At 38.6% G+C, this 25,825-nt stretch overlaps 1 protein-coding gene across 1 annotated transcript in view; it reads left to right on the top strand.

Annotated features, from left to right (window-relative positions):
- Window positions 1-1,861: 1,861 nt before the first annotated feature.
- The window catches only part of MAK (male germ cell associated kinase), a 36,125-nt gene continuing 12,161 nt past the window's right edge, over window positions 1,862-25,825 (top strand). The window contains exons 1-12 of the mRNA XM_081322415.1: window positions 1,862-1,991; window positions 7,554-7,846; window positions 9,539-9,593; window positions 10,745-10,866; window positions 11,732-11,811; window positions 13,238-13,370; window positions 13,455-13,626; window positions 15,048-15,215; window positions 16,588-16,908; window positions 17,624-17,814; window positions 20,967-21,094; window positions 25,328-25,456. Coding sequence (XP_081178541.1) covers window positions 7,746-7,846; window positions 9,539-9,593; window positions 10,745-10,866; window positions 11,732-11,811; window positions 13,238-13,370; window positions 13,455-13,626; window positions 15,048-15,215; window positions 16,588-16,908; window positions 17,624-17,814; window positions 20,967-21,094; window positions 25,328-25,456 — 1,600 coding nt within the window. The 5' untranslated portion in view covers window positions 1,862-1,991; window positions 7,554-7,745. The remainder of the gene's footprint in view (window positions 1,992-7,553; window positions 7,847-9,538; window positions 9,594-10,744; window positions 10,867-11,731; window positions 11,812-13,237; window positions 13,371-13,454; window positions 13,627-15,047; window positions 15,216-16,587; window positions 16,909-17,623; window positions 17,815-20,966; window positions 21,095-25,327; window positions 25,457-25,825) is intronic.

Genomic DNA, 25,825 nt, shown 5'->3' with positions numbered 1-25,825 from the left:
ATGTTCTGTAAACAATAGCAGGAATGTTTCACACTTAATTTAACTTATGGCATTAGTTATAAAGTTTCTTTTGAACTTTCTTTAACCTGAGAAGATTCGATGTTTTCAACAGTTTATCCTTTAGACTTTAGAGAATGGAGCCTGTTTTTTTTACACAGTTGACTTGCAGTGGAATCAATTTATCTGTCAACACAAGTTGAAATCTGTGGTAAGGAACATAAACAACTCTGCAGACATTTTACAATAGCGCAGTCAAGAAAACTTTAGGGTATTCTGTGTAGATTTGCCTGTATCTACACCGGATGCTATGCCTAAGCTAATAAGCCATATTTTAATACAGTTTATTTGATGGGCTAGTTCCTACAACGGGCTAAAACAATGGTTACATTCCCACAATATAAAGAACCATAAATTACTCATGTCCTTTTAGTCTGGGCTAGTATGCTATTCTAATCCAGTTTATAATGTTCTTCCATATATAAAGAAATATTCTTATTCTCTTAGATGTAGGATCTCAATCTGTCAAATGCAAATATTCCTCTCTTGTGCTGCAAGTATAGCTGCTATGTCAGAAGGAACGGTGCATCTGTAGAGCCTTTCAACTTTCTTTCATACAGTGGTGTTTCAGGCTGGCAGCAGATTGTGCTAGACCAGGCTCTCCCAAAAATGTACTGGGCTCCATGGGACATGAGTGACATTGCCATTTCATATGCATTCTTGAGTCAAGTTGAGATGCTGATGACTTCATACAGTTGTGCTTTTGTTCCCCTTTATTTTTACAGTAGTACAGAAACGATTTGCCAATGCCTTCGTCCAGAGTGCTTCTGATTTCCCAGAATAAACTACCAGTAATCCTTTATTCAAGCAGTACAAAGCTCAAAGTGGCTTAGTGTCTGTAATTGGTTACTATTAAGTTACAAGTCTGATTAGCTGGGCTTGTATGACTTGGTTATCCATGAATAACCATAGCTGATGGTGAATTTAATCAACCTTTTTTTTGTAATTTTGCACAACGTGCCAAAATAAAAGTGATTATGGCAGCAGACTAAGAGTTGGAAGGGACCTTGGAGGTCTTCTAGTCCAACCTCCACTCAAGCAGGAGACCCTATAGTACAGGGGTCTTCAAACTTGGCCCTTTTATGACTTGGGGACTTCAATTCCCAGAATTCCTCGGCCAGGCATGATGGCTGAGGAATTCTGGGAGTTGAAGTCCACAAGTCATGCAAAGCCCAAGTTTGAAGACCCCTGCTATAGTATTTCAGATAGTTGTCCAATCTCTTATTAAAAACCACCAGTAACAAGCACCCAGTACTGCAGTTCCTAGCTCAGTGTGTTCGGAGATCCCTATTACTGTCTTTAATATGGTTTATTTTATGACCTAGGAACGGTGTGGCTTAACCTTGGCAACTTTTGAGTTGTGTGGACTCCAGCCAGCGTGCTGGGGAAGTTGCCAAGTTGAGAAACAATGCTCTCTAGAAAGTTGGAGGTAAAAGGCATTTGAGCAAATAAGAGAGCTGGTGATAACCATCAGCCAGCGATTCCTATGGGCTTTCAATTTTCTTCCCCGTGCTGTTCCAAACGGTCCCTCTGCGTGAAATGAGGAATAAATCACGTTCTGCGCAGCGCGTCATCCCGGCGGCGGGCCGGTCTGGAATCGTCTCCGAGCTCAGCCAATCAGAAACTCCAAGCAATTGCGAGCGCGAGCTCCCCCTCTGATTCCATACGTCTTTTCCCCCCCGCTCCACGCCTTCTTCTTCTTCTTCTTCTCTTTCTCTTAAGTCCCGCCCACTCCGTCCGTAGCTCGCTCGCGTCGGCAAGTTAGCTTGGGGATTCGCTGAGAAGGCCTGTTGCCAAGGTGACAAGTCGGTGCAGAGCCCGGCCTCGGTAGTGTGGAGGGCGCTGGGGACGGTTCGGAGGTGGGATGAGGCAGCTAAGGAAAGGCGGCTCCGGAGGAGGCCCTGGACCCTCCCTGGGCGGCCAAGAGTTCAGCAGTGAGTGTGCGGCGAAGGAGGACGGAGTAGTAGTGACTACTAGGCGAAGAGAAGATGGGGCGATGGTGGGAGGAGGAGGAAGAGGAAGGCTTGGGCGGTCACGGCGGGTAGAAGAAACAGGGATAGGTTTTCCTGCGGAACTCGTCCGGAGCAGAACCGGACTCGTGGGTCCCCTCAGCTGTTTTGGACTTCAGTTTCCGCAGTTGGCTGCATGGGCTGGGGCTGATGGGAACTGAAGTCCCAAAGCATCTGTAGCAAACTTATAGGTCGGGTTTTTTTTTTCCCTCCGGGCTTTTTTCCCCCCTAGGTGTAAGTACTGTTGCATTTACAATTTGATTTTGCTCACTTCTGCTCAAAAGAATGACTCGGACATTTATTTTCAATTTTGCCACCCAACCCATTATTAAGTTGAGAATAAGCCCTAGGCGTAAGATGGATATGGAATTGTTTGGGTTGAGTGGCAAAAGTTAAACCTTCTAAAACTTAAGTTTCAATGGGCAACGGGTCCAATTTTATGTATTCATTACTGATTATACTTCAAAAATTCAAGGCAGCGTATTTTACATATTTTGTTTTCCCAACAATCTCTTGGAACTAGGAAAATACGATAATGACAAAGTTACCCAACAACTGTCCTGGCTTGGAGTAACAATTGGAATATGGGGTTTTAGTTGATAAGCTAATGACATACTTCTGCTGACAACATGTTTGTTCTTTTGTGAGAGAGGTCTCTAGTCTTTTAGAGTCATCTGCACTCTGTATTTTTTATTTTGTAAGTATAAAATAGGTGTGAGGACTGTGTATGAAATAGTCTAGATTTTGCCCGTGCTTTTTACAATGAAAACATTTTCATAGATGAACTATGTGGGTCTAATTAGTACATTTGAACTTATTAACATTGTTGCAAAATTATTTGTAATCATACTATAAAGTGTGGAGTTGGAGAATTTTGATCTTAGCATTAGCGTGCATAGATGAAGCAATGATTCAACAGTAGGAGAGATATTTCTTTCCTTTGTACATTTATATAATTTGATCAGAGTGAAGCACAGTTAGTTACATGGCGCTAATCTTTTATATGTATCAAAATGGTACATTTAAACATTCTACTGTTAAGATTTATTACTGTGAAGTTAAATATTTCTTCCTCTAATTTGGTGAGAAGTTTAATGAAGTTATCTGATGATTCAGTTACTGAATTTTGTTCAAGAGCGCAAAGTTTTTGGGTTTACAGAAAGTGTATTTTTATTATTTGACTTCATTTTGCACAAGCAGATGTTGTTGTTGTTGTTAGCTGCGAAGTCGTGTCCGACCCATCGCGACCCTATGGACAACATTCCTCCAGGCCTTCCTGTCCTCTACCATCTTCTGGAGTCCATTTAAGCTCACGCCTACTGCTTCAGTGACTCCATCCAGATATATATATATATATATTGCTAAGCACATTGATTTGTGCTTTAGATTGTAAGCCGCCCTGAGTCTTCGGAGAAGGGCGGGATATAAATGGGAATAAAATTAAATAAATAAATAAATAAAAAATAAACTCTACAATAGTATTTGATGGGTATACCCAATTCTTCAGAGGATTGAAGTGTTAGAAGTATCTTCCATTAAATTAGTAAAATAGTTTTAAGGAAGTGAAGAAAATATTGTGCAATAAATGTTGGAATGCTCTTAAAAACTTAATTTTGCAGTGAGTTGAACAAAATTTCAGAAAATATAGAAATGGTGACAGATGTACAGACACAAAATAAAGTTTAATTCATGTCAAGTCTAAAGAAGGCTTTAGTTTTCATAGGACAGTGTGGATGTGCAATATATGTTTTACTACCTTGGTAACACCTTGTCAGTGTTTAGCAACAACAACAACAATTTTTCCTGTAAAAGTAAACAAGGAAGAAGACTGAAGAAACCCTGCTGATTTCAGATACATTTCTTTTTTTTCATAATCAAAATACCTTCAATTTACAATTGTTAATAACAGAGTTTTGAGGGGGTAACATCTAACTGCCTTTTCAAGGCATTTTATTGTATACTTGTATGTGAAGAAACAGATTTTCTGGTCTCTTATTTTTTTAAAAAGTACATTTTATGAATTTACATTTGTGGCCACCTTCCATCAGTACTAGCATTTGAAAAAAGTTTTAAAGTTATTTCCAGATTAAAAACTAAATATAAGAATAATGAATATTGTGTTGCTATTGTTACGAATATTCTTGAAGTCAGAAGCAAATATAAGAATAACGGTTTTTACTTGCATAATATATATATGAAGTCTGCTTTTGATTTCTGATTGTGAGAATTAAAAGTTATTTTGTTAATTAAAAGTTATTTTGTTTTACTGTTTCAATGAGAAAACATAAAAAATAAAAGTAAAATTGAGCATTCATAGAGTATAGCCTTTAAAAATAAAGTTTCTATGAGTAAGGCCCATCAAGTATTAACCTAGAATAATTAAGAGTTAATAGCACAATCCAGTGATCTGCTGGTGCAGTTATTTATAGGATTTAGTATTAGGGGTCCAGCATGAGTTTTATGTGAAATACTTGACATATCTTAAAGCATCTTTATAAGCATGATCTCCAAAGACCTTGTTATGCTGTTTTTATTATTATTTTAATATTAAAAAGCCACACCAAAGTCAGAAATATGGAAATGTATTTTATGCATAGAAACAGTCATTCAGCCCAATTTTTAAAAACATGCCATAACATATTGACATACCGGTAGAATGATATTAATCAGCATTTGCATTGTACCAACAGAAAACCAGAATCTAGAAATAATCTGTTTTAGTGGACCCTATGCTCAGCAAACAAATAATTCTCAAATAGTGATAAAATCCAGTTTTGGAATATAGTTATATCTTTCTCCATCTTTGACAATAATATGTTGTGCAATTTTCCCCCCTGATTTTTTTCTCATACTGCTAAGAATTGCTGAGTTGTGTAAATATGTCCTCTGTCTGCCCTCTCCTGTAATCCTTTCTTAATGCTGCTTGAGTAGATTATTAGTAGCATGTTCTCATCAATAAGGAACAATCTGTTGTTTACAGTAGGATCTTTCCTCTTTCTCCAAGATGTTGCCTTGGGAATATGTCAGTTCTGCATCTGAGTCAGATGAGATTGTAGAATACTCTGTGGGCCTGTATGGAAGTTACCTGATGGAATAGTAAATACTTATAGAGTATTTAAGAGTGTGAAAGTATTGAGAATCAGGTATAGAATTAAATAATAAATGGACAGTTACGTTTTGCTCCTTGCTCCCTTTTTCAGGCTGTATACCCTCTTCTATACTTCCTCTGTTATGTCTTTAGACAAAGACAATAGCATTACCTGCAGTGAAATGCATTAATTTTTTAAAACAAATTTAAATTAAATTTCCGGTTCTAACCTCTAAAAGAAAACCCTGTATATGTTCCAATATTTGTTTTACTTTCTCTCGCATCTTCTGTACCCAGTTAATTCTTACAGCATATAAATCAGGGCTTTTCAACCTTTTCGCCCATTGTACCATTTTTAGGATATGGCAACATCCGAGTACCACCAGTCACCTAGCAAGGTGTCAAAAACTTGATGACCAAAAAAAATGAAGTACAGGTAGTCCTCGACTTACAACAGTTGGCTTAGTGACTATTTGAAGTTACAGTGGCACTGAAAAAAGTGCCCAAGCCACAGCCGAGCAAGACACCTGCCTGCCTGCCTAGCGGCGCTCTTCCTCCTCTCCGAGGTTTTCATTGTTGTGAGCATTTCTGTTGAGGATTGGCAGCGGGGGTGTGGGGTGTGTTTGGTTTTTATTCCCCCACCCCTGTGCTGGGTGGTTGCAGCAGGTTTTGGTCACTTTACATGACCCTGGGACACTGTGGCCATCATAAATATAAATCAGTTGCCAAGTATCTGAATGTATATCACAAGACCAACATTCCAGCTGATCGGCGCTTCTTCTGGGCTCAGAAGCGCCAGGATCAGTGCCGAGCTCCAGCTGGAGCCTGGCGCTGATCCTGGTGCTTCCACTGAGCCCTGACAGCCCCAAAGAAGTGCTGATCCTGGCACTTCCGCTCAGCCCTGACAGCCCTGCAGCTCCAGCCATTTCTCACTCAGGCTTGTGTGGTGCTGCTACTGGTTCAGCTCATTCCCCTCCCCAACTACCACTTTTCTAGGATGGTCACGTACCACCTGCCAGGTGCCAAAGTACCACAGGTGGTATCCGTACCACTGGTTGAAAAGCCCTGATATAAGTTTCCTTTGTGGATTTCAGGTATAGATTAATGGCAGTGTCAGTATTTCATTTTATCACTATAATATATAAAACATGTAAGAGTATTCCAAAAATATACGTTTCATAATTCAGCCCATTGATGGATTTCTTTGTTTTCTTTATTTTCTTTATTAAATTCAAGAATAAAAATAAAGGATGTAGAAGTATTTGTTCCCATATTTTTAAATACAACCAGCCTGGAAATCTAAATCTGCAAGATAATAATACTACACAAGAGGTGTAATATGTTAAAAAAAGACTTTACATAAAAATATGATTATGAATAAAATAAGTCAAAGAAATACGACTAAACATCTTTATTGCATTTTTCCCTTCTTTAAAACAAATCAAATGATAAAAAGCATATGTTGCCTAGCCTCTTCTCCCAGACATGGGTAAATGTATAATTCTAATGTATGTAATAATTACGTTGGATATATTCCATACACAAAATATAGTGTTCTTGCTTGCTTGCTTTTTTATATATTTATTTACTTATCTGTTTATATCCTGTCTTCATTATTATTACAAATAAGTCAAAGCAGCAGGCATATCCAACACCCCTCCCTCCTATTTTGACCACAACAACAACCCTGTGAGGTGGGTCGGGTTGAGAGAAAGTGACTAGTCCAAGGTCAGCCAGCTGATTTTCATGGCTAAGGCAAGACTAGAACTCACAGTCCTACAATTTCTGGCCTGGTGCCTTAACCAATATTAATAGATTCAGAATACAGATGGAGTCCTGTGCAACTATAGAGGTAAAAAAGGATTCTGGTAGTCCTCGACTTAAAATCACAATTGAGCCAGAAATTTCTGCTGTTAAATGAGACATTTGTTAAGTGAGTTTCCCCCCATTTTATGGCCTTTCTTGCCACAGTTCTTAAGTGAATCACCACAGTTAATAAGTTAGTAACCTGGTGGTTAAGTGAATCTGACTTCCACATTGACTTTGCTAGTCAAAAAGTTGCAAAAGGTGGTCACATGACCCAGGGACACAGCAATGGTCATAAGAATGAACCAGTGCCCAACATCTGAATTTTGATCACATAATCACGGAGATGCTACAAAGGTTGTAACTGTAAAAAAATGGCCATAAGTCACTTTTTTCAGCGCTGTAACTTTGAACGGTCACTAAATGAGCTGTTGTAAGTCGAACTGTTGTAACTTGCCAGAATATTTTTGTTTTAGGTCCAATCTTCATTGAATGCATAATTTTATATTAAGAATATTAATTTTGCATTGTATATTATACCACTGCAATCCCTCGTGTCTAACATTTCCCATATAATATGTTTTGTTATCAAGGATCCATGTAAGGATGGCAGCTTTTCTCCATCTGCTACTATATTATTTCTGGATAGAGTGGTTATAATATTGAAAGAAGACTGATGACTTAAGCAACTACTATGACAGGTTACCTACTCCTATAACAGCACCATTCTGAAAAAGAATCACTCAAGATTTTTGAGCATTTGGCTGGCTACCTTACTTTACAAAATGAATCGTTACACAACTCTGAAGCAACTTGGGGATGGAACCTATGGCAGTGTTCTGATGGGGAAGAGCAAAGAATCAGGGGAGCTTGTGGCCATCAAAAGGTAAGTGCCACCATATCCTCACGTTCGTTTAATGCTTAACAGCAGAGTCCTCTACATGTCAGCTTCTGAGATCTCTGGGAGATCAAATTGTATGACTGTGCTGTTATAACTTTTTTTCCCCCGCTTTGCTGCATATGCCTTTCTTTGCTGTATTACACTTTCTTACATATGCTGCTTAGGCAGACTAGTCTTGTTAATTTATGGTAGCATTTCCTCATAAGGTCAACAAAAGTTGAACTTAACTCAAAGACACTTTACCTTCAACCTGTTATCTTAAAGCATTTTGACATTGAAAATTTCAGGTGGTTGTTTTACTTGGTTTTTATTTATTTTATTTATTTATTTTATTAGATTTATATACCGCCCCTCTCCAAGGACTCGGGGCGGTGTACAGGGCAATTAAAACAGTAACAACACGCAAGGTATAAAAATTAAAATAAGATTAAATCAATAGCCCTAAGTAATAAATACAATCTAAAATTTAATTTTTTTTAAAAAAATTAAACACTAAAATCCAATCCCTCAGTCCAGGCCGGCCTGTTCAAACAACCAAGTCTTCAGGTCGCGGCGAAACGAGCGAAGGTCGGGAGCCATCCGGAGCTCAACCGGAAGCTGATTCCAGAGGGCAGGCGCGCCCACAGAGAATGCTCTCCCCCTGGGAGTCACCAGTCAATATTCCTTGACCGATGGCACCCTGAGGAGGCCCTCTCTGTGGGAGCATACAGGGCGATGGGAAATTAACGCCGGCAAGAGGTGCTCCCGTAAATAACCCGGACCCATGCCATTTAGGGCTTTATAGGTCATCACCAGCACCTTGTTTTGGGTAGCAGGATAGAAATAAGAGAGAAGTAGTTTTTGTTATTCTGTCCTTCCCCCATTTGAAAAAAAAAATGAATTCCCCCCTTGTGAATAGAAGATCATACGGATTACCTACGGCAACACCTGCGGCCGGCGTCAACTTCCCTCCGTCCAGTGCGCTCCCACAGAGAGGGCCTCCTCAGGGTGCCGCCGATCAAAGAATGCCGATTGGTGACCCCCAGGGGGAGAGCGTTCTCTGTGGGCGCGCCAGACCTTTGGAACCGCTTACCGGTTGAGCTCCGGATGGCCCCCGACCTTCGCTCCTTCCGGCGCGATCTCAAAACATTCTTTTTCGAACAAGCTGGCCTGGTCTGACGGGATGGGGTTGGGTTTTTATAACTAGTTTTAACTTTAATATGTATTGATTTTATGGGCATAATGTTTAATGGCTTTTTAATTTTTGTATTCGATTTTTATTGTGTATTGCCCTGTTCACCGCCCTGAGTCCTCCGGGAGAAGGGCGGTATACAAATCAAATTATTAAATTAAATTAAATTAAATAAATCTGCACTAGCTGTTGAATTTATTTAGATGCTATACAAATTTGGGACCAGGTTGGTGAATTGGGAGGAATTTTGAGTATTACAAACAGTAACTGTCAAAATGGTCCCTAGTAAATCTTTTAATTCAACTTTGGATTTTTAAAAGCAGTAACCTCTCAAAACAGAGGGGTATTTCTCATGCTGGACTTTCCTTAAAGTAAAAGGCTGTGTACTAATATTTTGAAACTCAGTATATTTTAACAGTTTTACAAAATTTGAGCGGGGTGGTGGTGGTGGTGGTGGTAGGGTATGATTCTCTTATTTCAAAGATTTCTTTTAACTTTTATTTCAGAATGAAAAGGAAATTCTATTCTTGGGAGGAATGTATGAGTCTAAGGGAAATTAAGGTAATTAGAGCAGTATGATAGTTTTAATAATATAGTTAGACCTGATAAATTACATTCAGTGTAAATACTCCAGATTTGCTGTTCTAATTACCATTCTTTTCTATAATCAATACCTAGAAAGAAAAAGAAAAAGAATTGTTAAGATCTCGGCTAATTGGTATTGGTAAAAGTCATCTATAGATTGAAGACTTCTTAAAGCTATTTGCTGACTAAAGGCTAATAATTTGTGCTTTTCTGTTCTGTTTGGTTTGATTTATGCGAGAATAATTTAAGCAATTGGATTTGTCTGTGCTAAAATGCAACCTCCTCTCCCCTTTTCAGCCTTCTCTAGTGTAGCTTTTTGTAAGCAATAATTTCATCTGGATTGCATAGACTAGATCAGACATGTTAAACTCAAGGCCCATGGGCCTGTGATGTGTTCAGATCTGGCCTGCAAGCAGACTAGTAGGAGGAGGTTATTGACTATGTGGTGAGGGGGTGTGAGCAGCGCCAGATAGGTCTGAGGGAGGGTCAGCTGGAGTTGCAATGTTGCTGGGCCTCTACTGAGGCCCCGGGATCTGTGCATGTGGCTCCAGCTGATTGGGGCTACCTGGTGGCCAGCAGCCACTCGCAGTCTTTGGGGGAAGAGTCAGCTGGAACTGTCAAACTGCCGAGGCTTGCGGGGACTCTAGAATCATCGCACACAGCTGCAGCTGATGAGTGCTGTGTGAAAAGGCCAGCCAGGCAGTGAGTGAACGCATGAGAGAGGAGAGAATATAAAAGGGGTTTTGGCGGGAAGGAGGAGCAGTGAGGGGGGGGAAGAGAAGGCGATAGGAAAGAGAGGAGACGTGTTGGTGGGGCAAGCCTGAGGGAAAAAAGGGGACAACTGGACCTTTGAAGACACCCGTAATGCTGAGGTGGCTCTCAGTGAAATTGAGTTTGACACCCCTGGGCTAGATAGACAAACAAGAAAGAAAAGGCACCCAGACCAATTTAACTCACATATAGATTTTATGGCAATATACTTTGTAAATTTTAAAGATCTACACATTAGGTTCAGTTTGCATCCTAAATCACAATGGAAATGAAATCTGTGAGCCTTTATAATTGGTAAATATTTCTATTCGACTTTGAACTAACCTCTCCCATTAAAACTATTTGTTTTCTTGTAGTCTCTGAAGAAACTTAATCATGCCAACATAATAAAGCTGAAAGAAGTTATTCGAGAAAATGACCACCTGTATTTTGTGTTTGAATATATGAAGGAAAATCTGTATCAGCTAATGAAAGACAGGTATGTTTAGAACCAATTTGCTGTTTTCACATTCTTTAATAATTGTGCATCTCAAATCACGCTGTTAGTTTAATAAAATATAATTTTTGATGTTTATTAGATTGTTTATAAATCCCACCTGCATTTTTTTTTATTAATAAGGTAGCAAACATAGATAATATTCCTTTCTTTCCTATTTGAATCATAGCAACAACCTATGAGTGAGTTGTCCTTAGAAATAGTGACTGGCTCAAAGTTATCCAACCAGTTTTTCATTCTTAAGGCAGGATTACTTTCCTGGTTTCTAGACCAGCACCTTAACTATTACATCACACTGGCTCTCCGTGTTAGATAGAATGGTGAAAAACCATAATGAATTCATATTATACAGTAAGCCAGAGGTGGAAAATCCCTGGCATTTATGCTACTCTCAGATTATATTATTGGTATTTGGTAGCAAAATATTGCATTTCAAATGGTATATATTTTTCCTAAAATAAAGGTCAAATTTTTACCCTTAAACCTCTTTATTATTTCTCCCCAAATAAGCCACACGCTTGATTGCTACTTCATCATAAGCCATAAGAATAATAAGATCCAAAGATTGAAACATTTTTCTAGTGTACTAAAGTTATGACAGGCTATGTAGGATTTTGAAAGAGGAAATAATGCACTTTTCTCCTTTTTCCAACTAAGAGGTTTTTCTGGTTTTTATTAATAGAAGACCTGTTTTTGATGGAAATTGAATTCTTTAAGGTCACTTATCTGTTACAGTGATTTTTGGTTTTAAAAAGTGGTTAAGGCATTGGATAAATAGTAAAGTATGTTTGTTTTTATCTGAAAAAAAATCCTGTTTTTTTCACCTTGTTAATTTGTTTCATTACAGAAATAAACTGTTTCCTGAGTCTGTCATCAGGAACATTTTGTATCAAATATTACAAGGGTTAGCTTTTATCCATAAACATGGTGAGTACAGTGTATTGCTGCTACTGTGTATTAGAGTATGCTAATGTAAGCCTTATCAAACAGGAGACGTAGACATGTGATGTATGGTACCAATATTTCAGTGATAAAGTGTTTAAAATAATTGCTAAATAAATTATTTTAGAGAAAAATCAGATTATTTTGAGAATCAAATGTTTCAGAACCTAAATCCCAGTAACTACATTAGTTGATTGTTGGTAGTCGATGTTACAGTTTCTTGGCATAGGGTTCCATCCAGAGCAGTGCTATATTTGGGCACAAAAAGCTACTCCAAAGGGAAGTATGGATTAGGTTTAATCCTTTGATATCTTTCAGGGGACACTTTTTTGTAAGTTCATCAGGTTTTTGATGACCAGCACTTATTCCAAACCCACTCTAAATCCTAATTCACTTTGTTCACATTTGTAATTACTGTAATGGGCTGTCATATTTCATAGTGTGTAGTCTCTAAGAGATGGTATTAAGTTGAATAAAGTAGTTCTGTGCCTTTGTATATATCATGTTTGGCTGCCTAATTTTTATTGAAGGGTACACATTTTCCTATCCATTTGTTGTTATTAGAATGCAGGCAGTACATTTTACAGTGTTCTGCACCACTAGAAATTGTAGGGCTAGGTGCAGTATTATAGAAATCTATAGAAGACACTCCTTTAGTAGTGGAGTGTATGGATTTGGAATAGTCTATATTATGAGAAACACAAACATTTAATTTGTTACATCTTAAAATGTTAGTTACCTGACATTTCTCTCTCTCTCAATTTTATTCTTTATATTGTAATATTTTACGATCCTTTTGTCATCACATCTGTGCCTAGTCCTACATTGGTCTTCCTGTTACCTATTTCACAGAATCAGATTCCTGGTTTCTAATACCAGTTGTGATATTATTGCAAGATTTAATTGATTCTGTAAGGAGGAGAACAAATTTCAAAGATTATTATTGCTGTGAATGATATGCTTTTAAAAGAATCAGTTTTGGCAGTAAAGGGTATGAAGAAGTTTACGTTAAATGTACGGTGAACAATGCTTAGGCTAAATTTATTTAATCATGAAAAAATCTGACCTAGTTATTTGTTTTTCTTCCTTAAACATATACTATTCTTAATTTCATTCTATTTCTAAAAAAAAATCTCTTAAAATTTTGATCACTGAATCAAATGTAGTTGACCCAGTGACTTAAGCATATTTTGATTCAGTTAGTAACAGATCTCTGAAATAGGTTAGCTCCAAGTTCTACCCGATTGATAAATTTTTGAAGCCTGTATTTAAGCCTGTATTTTATTTGAAAACAAAATTTAAAAGCAGATTTTTATGGCAATCCATGTAGTTCAAAATAAAGAATCCTATTATTAGTAGAATTTGAAGTCTGCACCATTGTTATGTGTTTATTCTACATTCATGTTTACAGGATTTTTTCATCGAGATATGAAACCTGAAAACCTTCTTTGTATGGGCCCAGAACTTGTTAAAATTGCTGATTTTGGATTGGCTAGAGAACTAAGATCTCAACCTCCATACACAGATTATGTTTCCACCAGATGGTAAGTGTGAGTTTTAATGGTGGATTTCACTTATTTTACAAGCCTCTTGACAAGTTATCAATTATTTCTCTTCACCCTTTTCAGGTATCGGGCACCTGAAGTTTTATTGAAATCTTCTGTTTATAGTTCTCCGATTGACATTTGGGCTGTTGGTAGCATAATGGCTGAACTATATACACTAAGACCACTTTTTCCAGGAACAAGTGAAGTTGATGAAATTTTCAAAATTTGCCAGGTGTTAGGAACACCAAGGAAGGTAAAGTATTTTGAAAGTGCATATTATTACAGTTGGTGGGAATACAATTAAAACGGCAGGTAGCTCTTGGTTTAACGACCGCTCATTCACGAACCATTTGAAGTTATGATGGTGCTGAATGAGTGGTGGCTAAGACCGATCATCAAAGTTCTCGCTGTCCCAGCACTCCCTGGTCATGTGAATAAATAATAAATAAAATAAAATAAATGATCTGAATACTTGGTGCCCAGCTTTTACTTATAAAGTTGCAGCACCCCATGCTCTTGCATTTGCAATTTGCAAACGTTCCCTGTTGGGTTCTCAAAAGCAAAGTCAATGGGGAAACCAGCAGGGAAAGTGGTAAGCTGCTCAGGTAAGTCTTCCACCTCCATGCACACCCAGAGCTCCACTTTGCTCATGCCATACCTTCCCTGCCACTCGCATAGCCTCTCTCACAGCAACCACCCCAAGTCCCTCTGAGCTCATGCCGTGCCCTTCCACCAGTCACACACCCTTGAGCATCCTCCATCCAGCAAAGCCACTCCAAATCAGGTTCAGAAGCAATTTCAGAGAAAAACCAAACAGGATGTATTCTTTTCTCTAAATCAATTTGGTCATCTCTGCTAGCTTAGTCCCTTGTCCACCCATTCTTCCATTGTGGGGATTGACATCATCACTCTTTATAATTAACTTTCCAGTATATAACACAGGTAATCCTCACCGATTGTATGTTCAGAGACTATTCAGTGTTAATGACATCACTGGAAAAGATTTACAACTGGTCCTTGAAGTTGAGGGTATCATAGTGTTTCTGCAGTTAAGTGGTTGCTCTTGGCATGTATTATGGTTACAGTATTCCGCAATCTTGTGATTACCATTTGTGACCTTCACAGCCAGTTTCCAACAAGCAAAGTCAATGGGGAAGCCAGCAGGAAGTCACAAGTCATGGGAAATGTGTACCTTCAGACTTGTAAGATTGATCTCAGCCCTTTCAAGTAAACCAGAAAGGAAACACAACTAGATGAACTAATTCTACTTTATTGTTAGGCTACATTAATAGAATTTTTTAAGTCTGAAGGTACAGATCTCCTGTCATCACTTTTAATCATCAGATCAATTAGGGCAAATCTTTCCTGAGTTTCTTCCTCTAACTGCTAAGGCACTGGGGCTTCCCCATGTTTTGCCTGATAGTTTCCAAGGCAACATATCTTCCCCTCGTCCCTCAAAGTCATTCTCACATACCATTACATTTTGTGATTATGTAACTTAAGAGATGGAGTTCCCAGTAGCAATTGAGGTTAGTACTTGAGGACTACCTGTGAACAAGTTTGGTTTTTGGTTAAACAAATTAACCAAAAATAATAATTGCAGGCACTCAACAATAAATAATAAAAATGACTTATTTTAGTTTTAAAGACTACTCTTGCTATTCTACTTTACAGAGTGATTGGCCAGAAGGATACCAGCTTGCTGCTGCAATGAATTTTCGATTCCCTCAGTGTGTTTCAATAAATCTAAAGACGCTCATTCCAAATGCCAGCAGTGGGGCATTGTTTCTCATGAATGCAATGTTGAATTGGGACCCAAAGAAACGACCAACAGCAAGTCAGGTATTGCAGGCCTGTGGTATTAGCAACATGGCAATTTTGCTTATACAGTGAGTTTAAGCTATTGCAAAAAAAACAAAAAACAAACAAACTCATTTACAAGCACTTCATCGAAATCAGAAATGGTTTTGTTAGAAACACTTGCACAACATACAGAATAATTTTGTAATTTTCTTTAACCAAGTATCAAAAGGAAGGAAAACCTATCCATAAGATTAACTATATAATGTATTGCTATGTATTTGAAGTTTTATTAAATATAACAACATGGAAGATGTACAAGTCTATGACTGTAGTTGGAATCCAACAAAATCTAGAAGGCTACATGTTTTCTACCCTGTTTTAGGGAAATCGGGAAATGTGCTTGAAATGACTTTATGAATTGATACTTCTCAAAAATTATGTGTATGTCTTTCCTTGTTGATCTTCAACAACAACTTCAATTTATTTCTCAAAGCTTTAGATAAACAAAGAGAAAAAATTGCCTACTGCATAGTTACTGGCTACTGTACACTGAGCATTTGAGAAAGATGAACAAAAATAGATTTTAAATGATATTATTAATTACATACCCTTTAGATCAGGGGTGTCAAAATGCCGGCCTGCGGGCCAGGTGCATCATACGGAGGCCGCGCCCACCCCAGCTCCGGTAATGCAAAAAAAGTCATGATACATCACGACGTGTCACATGACACAGAGTTTAACACCTGTGGTTTAGATCAGCAGGCAAACTTACACTTATGCCAGATTGGGGCAGGAATGATGAACTAGAAAATAATTATATTTGACAAGATTTATTTATTTATTTATTTATTTATTTATTTATTTATTTATTTATTTATTTATTTATTCGGTTTATATACCGCCCTATTCCCAAAGGACTCAGGGCAGTTTACAAGGCAAAATTTAAAAACAATCCAATATAAAATTAAAATAAATTAAGTCTAGCCACAAAAATTAAATCACAATTTAAAAATATTAAACCCCTCAGTCCAGACCAGATAGCTCAAAGAGCCAGGTTTTTAGGTCCTGGCGAAATGAACCAAGGTCGGGGGCAGTCCGGAAGTAGAAGGGGAAGACCATAGGTAAAGTAATGGTTCACAGAAATTATTAGAATGTTTTTGGAAAATTACTACCGTAGTGAGTTGGGCATGACTTAAGTGGTTTATAGTTTATGGTTAATGGGAGATTTGAACATCCAAGCTTACATTCTTAGTCACTAAACTGCAGTAGTCTTGTTTTCCATGAAACAAATTCTGGTTTGTTTCATTTTGTATGACCTTTCATATACTTCTTTTCTACACTTTATTTGGCAAGACCTTTAGTTGCAGACCTTTAGCTACCTTATACTTACTAGTGTTGTCTTTTTCCTTAGGCACTGAGGTTTCCTTACTTTCAAGTGGGTCAGGTTTTAGGACCACCTCCACAATGCATGAGTCAGAAGCAGCCATATTCCAAGATAACAGAACGGAAACCATCTCTGCCCAAACTTGAACATACATCGAAATTAGAAGTCGTATCTGTGCCAGAATCTCAGACTTCACTAAATTTAACTGATAAGCCACAGTGTCTACCCAAGAATAACCAACATCCCCTCCAGTCAATCCAACTGCCACAGAATGCAGTGAGTCAGCAACCATCAGTACAGCAACAGCCTCAGTCGTTCCTTCCAGCCATCAGTAAAAACTCAACATCAGTAAGTTGCACTCAGAAACGACTTATGAACAAGTCTGTAATTGCTCCAGAAGTGCTCAGTTCAAACCACTTTGAGAGGTAGTTTTACAATATATTCTTGTGAATTCAAAAGCATTTCATCACATGTTAATGTACAAGTACATTTTGGGTTACTGTTTCTTAGCATTTTTTAAAAACCCTGTCTTCATAAATCAGTTTTTCTGCACTCTTTAACATTCCCCTCCATGAACTATTACAAAATTTCCTTAGTTTTTCCCATTTTTTTAAAAAAAATTCTTCTCCATCTGTAGTTTGTGCTGTTTCTGCATACCGCAGGTTCCCCCCCCTATTTTCCCCCCCTCTAACTATATCTTTTTATCTCTGCTACATACTTTTTTCTATGGTTAATCCTCTTTTTTGTGGCTGTGCTCTTTTTTCTATACATTCCATATCCAATCCTAGGTTAATTTAGCAGCAGTAATGCTCCTGGCATTTCTCTTCTTTCACAGGAATGTATGATTATAGTGGATCATTATAACTCTCTCTTACAATCTTTGTAGAATATTGTATTTTATATATTTTTACTGTGAGAAGAAGGCAAGATTTACTTCATTTCTGTATTCAGAGCTCCTTCAACCACCCCCTCCCCTGATATTGCAGTTTTTCCAGTTCAACATAGTAATGTAACATTCTAAAATATATTGGAAGTAACTTCTAATTTTTTTGTAATCAAACAGAAACACATAGCCATAGGACCCTCAAATGGCACAATGGGTATGAAAAACAATCGTCGCCGGTGGGGTCAAACAATGTTAAAGACAGTGGATAGTTTGGATGATTTTGATGATGCAGAATTTGGAATGTCTTATTTTAAGAAGCCTAGCATTATGGTGTTAAATGAAAAGAAAAAAAAAGAATCACTTTTTAGGTAAGGTATTACATTTTTTTGTTATTTGTGATTAACATATAGTCTCTCCATCTGACCCTGATAAAAGTTAAATGTACTGTATGTATACTATGTTATATGCAGCTTATATTTTACCAACATGTAGGATTAACTGTGATCTCCTTTTGGAATGTGGATAAAATGCCAGTCTCTTAAAGAGGGTGTGGTTAGGCTACTTCTAAAGAACGTCCCTTCTAAGGGACACGATGGCACAGTGGGTTAGGACACTGAGCTTGTCGATCAGAAGGTCGGCAGTTTGGCGGGTCGAATCCCGAGTGCCGCGTAGCAGAGTGAGCGCCTGTTACTCGTCCCAGCCTTTGCCAACCTAGCAGTTCGAAACCACGTAAAAATGCAAGTAGAAAAATAGGGACCACTACGGTGGGAAGGTAACAGTGTTCCGTGCGCCTTTGGCATCTAGTCATGCCAGCCACATGACCACGGAGACGTCCTCGGACAAGCACTGGCTCTTCGGCTTTGAAACGGAGATGAGCACCAGCCCCTAGAGTTGGAAATGACTAGCACGCATTTTTACCTTTAAAGAAACAGACTTAATCTGAAATATGAAAATAGTTACAGACCACTTGCTAGGTACCTGGACAAATAGTTAATTATCAGCTCAAAGGTAACTGTAATTGAATGGATTATCTGATTTGCAACTCACTTGCAACAATCATGATGGGGGATGGGTGGGGTTTTTTATTGCTATTTTAATATTTGTATTTACTGTTTTTACTTGGGCATATATTTAATCCCTTTTAACTTTTGTATTTTTGTATTTTTTATGCTTGCCCTGTTCACCGCCCTGAGTCCTTCGGGAGAAGGGCGGTATATAAATAAAATTATTATTATTATTTATACTTTGGTAACTCCTTTTTGTCTTTTGGACTAATGCCATGTTTTATACATGAATTTATTTTCCCAAATAGTATGGAATCTTCATTTAATTCAGAACAGGATAGCTACAGTGCTAAGTACAAGTAGCTAATCCAGTCACTTTAAGCAACAAAGTGCTTGCTTGTTCTTGGGATTGATTCAAAGTACTGGTTTTAATATGCAGTTCTAAATAGCTTCAGCCAGGATACTTGAAAGGGCATCTCCTCCTTTATTTACCTATCCATATATTAAGGACTGCATGTTAAGACTCAAAGTAAGGTGAGTGGTGACAAGAGAAATGGCTTTTTGTGGTAGCTCTTTTTGGATTTCACTGTCTAGACCAGAGGTCCCCAACCTTGGGAACTTTAAGACCTGTGGACTTCAAATCCCAGAATTCCCCAGCCAGCATGGCTGGTTGGGGAATTCTGGGAGTTGAAGTCCACAAGTCTTAAAGTTGCTAAGGTTGGGGACCCTGGTCTAGAGAGGCTTGTCCAGGACCAACACTATGGTCATTTCCAGGTGAAAATCTTTTGTTTTCCCCCTGGACAATATTTTTGGCGAATGCTTTAAGAATGTTGCTATTTTACTGCTTTTTTAATTATTATTGTTTTATGAGGTATTTATTGTCATTGTTATTGATGCTGCTTGATTGTAGTCCTGACTTGTATATTGTTTTCTGTATTATTTTACATCTCTAAAATAGTGTTTTGATTTATCTGTACATTACTGAGAGGACTGCAACTATTGAACACAATAACAAATGAATTTTATACAGTTATAATGTCAATCGTTGCTTTAAATATTGCAGTATTTTATATTAAGGCATGGCACGAGTGGATTTTCTTAGAGAGAAGTCTTGATATCTTTGCCTTATTTCATAAGCAAAGCAAACAAAAATAAGAAAGGCATTTAATGTTACTCCTTTAGCTGCAAATAAAATAAAGTAAAATTCTCCATGCTTGTATTTGGAGAAGTTTTACATTATTTATCATTATACTTAATGCTTAAATTATATATAACTGTATCTGGAAAAGTACATTGCACTGAAGTGACCGGATTTTTTAGGCATATCCAAATTTAACTCAACAGATTTGTAAGTAGATCTTCAGTAATTAATGCTTTGAGTTTCCAGGGGAAACGGAAAAACCTATTATGACATCTTAAAGACTAAATATTTATAGTGGTGACTTTAAGAAAACTATTGTCAACTATAGTTTAATTACAAGCATATCCAACAGCTTTTCCCCCAGGGCAGTGCAGCTGCAAACTAACACATGCATAATACAGTTTCATGTAACCACATTGTGTAATGGCCTGAATTTTTTAATACAAATAAACACTATAAAAGGCATAACTGCATGGTTGTGGCCGGAAATCCCTGCTAACTCCTGGAATAGGGAATTGGAACTGGATCAGTGACATGATTAGCCTTTTTAATAAGACAGTACCTTAAACAGAAAACAGGAAAGTCCAAGGATATATAAATATAGATACCCCTCGATTTACACCAGTTGTTTGACAACTATTTAAAGTTATGACAGACTTAAAATGAGAGGAAATCCCTCCATGCACTGGAGCAGGGATCTTCAAACTTGGCCCTTATATGACTTGTGGACTTCAACTCCCAGAATTCCTCAGCCAGCCACAAGTCATAAAAGTCCACAAGTCATAAAAGGGCCAAGTTTGAAGACCCCCTGCACCGGAGGAACAGACCTCAAATCTGGCAAAAACACTAGCAAATACCATTGTTCTCGTGATCCTTCTCCCTGGTGGGGTGAAGAAAAGGCCTGGACTTCCTGGTGTATTGGGAAATCTATATCCTCTTCTTGTTCCGCTATGATTGAGAGGCCCAAGCCCTCTCCCTGGTGTTCTGCTTAATGACTGCAACAGGGAGAACTCGAATTATGGTTGTTGAATGAAGCAGTCCTGTGGCATCTTTCTTAACCATCACTTTGCTCAGCGACTTGAGATTCCAGGCTGAGTCATGGATATAAGTGGAGGACTTACTTATAGTGATATTCACATCACAATAATTCTCCACAGGATTGGAAAGGATCTGCGTTGTATGGCCCAGTAAAAATGTTGTGTTTTTAAATCAGGATGAGTTCATTTGGAAAATTGCTTTCATATATTTTCCTATCCCATGTCATTTCTTGCTAAGTGGTATTCAACTCTTAGCTTAACCGTCCTAAGACCATAAGAAAACTTTGTTGTTTTAGACTAAGAATTAATTTGTGATGTTGCATAATCTTTATTTTCAGCGTTCCTGAGTCTAAGTCTCCTACCTCTGGCAGGTCAGGAGAAAACAAAGTTCTGAAGAGAAACGACTCTGGAATATCAACTACTTCGGCAAAACAGTACTATTTGAAGCAATCAAGATATATTCCTGGTAAGCGGCAATTATTTAACACATTATCAGACTCAGTTCACAAAATGTGTCTATGCGTGGATATGCATATGTGTTTGTTTGTTTCATTTTTGCTGCCTTTTTCAACTTAAAAGTGTTTTTTATTCAGTATTCCATGTAATATACACTGCTGTAGCAAATATGAAAAACAAAAATCTACTTTAAGGTGTCTGGACACTGAAATAATGAGAGAACAGTTAGCTGCTCTGACCAGAGAAGTAATGGTCAAAAATAACAAAGCCCAAGAAAATCAAGTGTCCTGGAGCCCATCAGGAGAGTAGTTTTCTCCTCAGGTAGGCTTTAATAGCTGCCATTTTGCCTTTGCTTCTTTGTATTTTCTCTTTCAAGAGCTGGGTGAAGCAGGGTAAGAACAAAGTCCTAAGCCAGTAGTAACTGGCCTAGAGTCTCGTAATTTCAGCTGCAATTTAGGGTCTGTGAAGCTATCTCCTCGTTTATTTTTTGGACTGAGGTCTGAGCTGTGTGAACCTGTCCTGGTATGTTTTTTATTCATGGGAGATCTGGGGCCCGAGGAAGCAGCTAGTCCCTGAACTGGTAGTAACTGAGATCAGTCTCTTCAGGAGGTGGTTTGTCCTCCATTTTCTTTTTAACTTTCATTGAAAGGTTTGAAGACTTTTCATAAGAATCAGCAGAGGTCCAAGCCTCCTCGGCCCATACGCGTGCATTCCTTCACAGTTAGAAGTGGAGTGCTGAGTGCTCTCTGAGCTTGGTGGCTTACTAGCAGATGTTTGTTGGTGGTGTTTGCTCCCTGTTTATATACAGTAGCTTCCAATAAAGGGCAATATTTGTAGCTCAGGGTTGAAATGGGCGGGGGTCCTTGGTGGTCTCTGAGCTTGCTTGTTTTCTTGAATCAGTATTTATTTATTTATTTTTGGGACTTATATGCCGCCCTATCTCCCGAAGGACTCAGGGCGGCTAACAATAAAAAACAACAATACAAAAATTTAAAAAGAATTAAATAACAGCCCCAAAATAAACTAACTACACAGTTAGTTTTTAATTAAAAATTAAAACATATTTAAAAACCCATCATCAATCCAGGTCAGCCTGATGGAAGAGAAAAGTTTTGAGGTTGCGGCGAAAGGACCGGAGGTCTGGGGCCATCCGAAGCTCAAGGGGGAGTTGGTTCCAAAGGGCTGGTGCTCCCACAGAGAAGGCCCTCCCCCTGGGGGTCGCCAGCCGACACTGTCTGGCCGACGGCACCCTGAGGAGGCCCTCTCTGTGTGAGCGCACTGGGCGATGGGAAGTCGTCCCCGGTAGCAGACGGTCCTGCAAATATCCCGGGCCTAAGCCATGTAGGGCTTTAAAGGTAAGTACCAGCACCTTAAATCTCGCCCGGAAGACAACTGGTAGGCAATGCAACGTAGTGGCAACGTTACCTAGTTTGGGTAATGAAAGGTCTGCAAGAAACCAAGTGTAGAGAGCACGCCCTCCAGACAGTAGCTTGCCTTGCCAGCGTGAGTGGGGATGTGAGTTTCTCCTTGGTAGTTCCCTGATTATGGAATTTTTTGCTTGGTTGTTTGTCTGATGCTAATCCCTGCTTATCTGGGCTGCTGGAGAGAATGTGTTTTGGTCTTTTTGTTTCCCTCTCAGCTTTTGTATTGTCTCCTTTAAATGTGGTTTATCTCTATGTGTTTATTGATGGCTGAGTGCCAGGCTTCCCTAGCGTTTCTTGAATTTAGCTTGATCTAAGATGCTTACAGTTTCCCAGTTGAAACTATGAGTCTGTCAATGTGTTGTGAAAGTAAGTTTTCATTGTTTCTTCTGACTGCTGGCTGAAGTTCATAGATACACTCTATTAGTCTTCTGCCTGTCTATCCAACATAAGGGTTGTTACAGTCTTTATCCTGTATATTATAGATGACTCCTGTTTTTCCTTGGGCTACTGGGTCTTTTGGTTTACCTAAGGTATTTTGGAAGTTAGTTGGTTTGTGTGCTATGGTGATGCTATGTGGTTGTAATAGTTTGTTCATTGTTTCTGAAATGTTTCTGAGGTATGGTAGAGTTTCATAGTTTGGGACTGATTGTGCTGGAATCGGTTGAATGGTCAGGCCCTTTCTGATAAAATTGTGCCGATATCCATTTTGTTGGAAGATGTTGTATGGGTGGCCTGTTTCCTTTTTCTGGTGTTCTGGGTCGCTGCAGTGCATTTGTGTTCATCTGAATAGTATTCTTATAGAACTCTTGTCGGAGGTTGGGTAATTACTTTATTACTTTGGATTGTTAGTGTGAGTGGTTTTTTGAGAGACTTATGTTTCTAATTTGCTGTCATTTTCTCTGCTGATGAGGATATCCATGAAGGATAATGTATTGTTTTTCCCCCCTCCTTTGTGAATTTTATCCTTTTGAAAATGCTGATTCTTTCATATGTTTTCTCTAGTTGCTCCTTTTTTTATTATGGCAAAGTTGTCACTTACATACCTGATCCATATTTTTGGTTTTATGCGTGGGAGTACTATAGTTCCTGAGTGCTGTATTGCAGTCTCTGCTAATGGTGATCCCATTCTATTCCACCGTGAGCTGCATTGGCTTCTGGTTGCCCTCCGGGTGAGATTCAAGGTGCTGGTGATGACCTATACTGTAAAGCCCTAAATGGCTTGGGTCCAGGATATCTGAGGGAACACCTGCTGCCGGCATCAAGTTCCCTTCGTCCTGTGCGCTCCCACAGGGAGGGCCTTCTCAGGGTGCCGCCGGTAAAAGAATGCCGGCGGATAACACCCAGGGGGAGGGCCTTCTCTGTGGGGGCGCCTGCCGTTTGGAACCAGCTGCCCGTGGAGCTTAGGACTGCCCCCGACCTTCGATCATTTCGCCAAGACCTGAAGACCTGGCTCTTCGAGCTTTCCGGCCCAGGCTGAGTTTCAATTGGGGTTTTAATTGGGGTTTTATATTTTTTATGGTAGAGGACAGGAAGGCCTGGAGGAACATTGTCCATAGGGTCGCGATGGGTCGGACACGACTTCGCAACTAACAACAACAATTTTTTAGGGATTTAATTTAATCTTTTAAAATTGTTCTTAATTTTTGTATCGATGTTTTATATACCCTGTAAACTGCCCTGAGTCCTACAGAAAAGGGCAGTATATAAATTCAATAAAATTCAAATTCAAATTCCATTGGTTCAGTTAGAAGTATGACAAAGAATTTGTGACATGATACAATAATTTGATAATCCAAGGTGGAAGACTAGTATGCTTGCTGTTCTTCTAGACCATAATTCAGTTGCACAGCATTTCATGTGAATTTGGTTTTTGATATCTCTAATTGCATCTTATTTGTAATGGAACATGGACAGCAAACTGAAAGAAAACATGGGGAGACGTGCTATTTAACCTAGGTGTACTAGTGACCTATCTTTAGGTGAGATTCACACCTTAGACTAATCTGTGATACAGTCCAGTGTGGTTTGTTAAGTAAACAAACTGTGATTTGTTAAATAAATATTAGTAGACTCATAAACTTCCCGTATCTATGAAGCACTGCAGGTAGTCCTTGCCTAACAGCCATTCATTCAGCAACCATTACGACCTCACTAAATAAATGATAGTTATGACTGGTCCTCAAAAGTTATGATTGATTCAGTGCTCCTGATCAAAATCCAGGCCTAAGACCTGTGGCCTGACCTTGGCTGGCTATGCCTTGTCAGCAGCGGGAAGAAGAAAATAGCACAGGTCAGAGGGGGCGGCAGAGATAAGTGGCCTTGGTGGAATTCAGGGTGACCCAAAACGGTAAAGATAGGCGGGTGGGGAGATTTGAAGCGGAGCATGGCAGGGTGGTAGAACCTCATCTGCTGAAGGGAACTCACCAGGCCTGGCTGGGGAGAAGGCAGGGAGATGAAGCTGGCAGTTCACACAGTATAAGAGAAGCATGAGGGCCTCATCTAACAACTGGTGTAGTCCTTGTCTAGTGATCACAACTGAAACTACCAGAATTGCTGTTGCTAAGCAGTGTGGGCATGTGTTTTTCCTAATGACTTAGGGTCATTAAGCAAGGACTGCCTGTAACATAAATTGTTTGTGAGTTTCTTTAAGGATTTATTTATTTATTTTCAAATATGGATCTAAAGTTAAGTTTCCATAGGAAGTAATGGCTCTTTCTAATACTTCCTGTATTCATGAAGTGGCCACCTAGCAAAGAATATACTGTGACCGCCTGAGCTATTGATAAGACATTAACCTTTAATGTGATAATTTCTTAAAGGTGTAAATCCTAAGAATGTTTCCTCAGGAGCAATCGCTAAAGAAAGAATCCATGGTACCTGCAACAATCCTTTGTTCTCAAAATCAGTAGCACCAATTGGAGGTCTGTCTTTCAATCAAGTCAATGCAGGTAATTAATGTAATACAGTATTAACATGTCCTATCTTGTTTTTAATATATTTTATAAAATTTTATTATTTTCCCCACAATTATTTTCAAGCACATTGCCCTTTCCCAGTTTAATATGCATAGTTTTGAATAGTGGTTTGGATTCACATAGAGATGATCACAACATACATGCAACCAGACGTTGTTTCTATATTTGATGACATTTCCGTTTTTCGGTCATGAAAAATATATACTGAGGTTCTCAAGAGATGATTCCTCTTGCTTGAATGTGTATAAGTGATGTGTCCAAATGGATAAAGTAAGAGAGTGTGTGTGTGTGTGTGTGTGTGTGCTTATATGTTTAGATAATTAGGATGTGTAACGTTCTTGC

This window comes from Vipera berus (genome assembly GCF_964194415.1).
Source record: "Vipera berus genome assembly, chromosome: 3".
Classification (NCBI taxonomy): Eukaryota; Metazoa; Chordata; class Lepidosauria; order Squamata; family Viperidae; genus Vipera; species Vipera berus.
The sequence above is the reverse complement of the archived record's forward strand: the minus strand, read 5'-3'. Positions and strand labels throughout refer to the sequence as shown.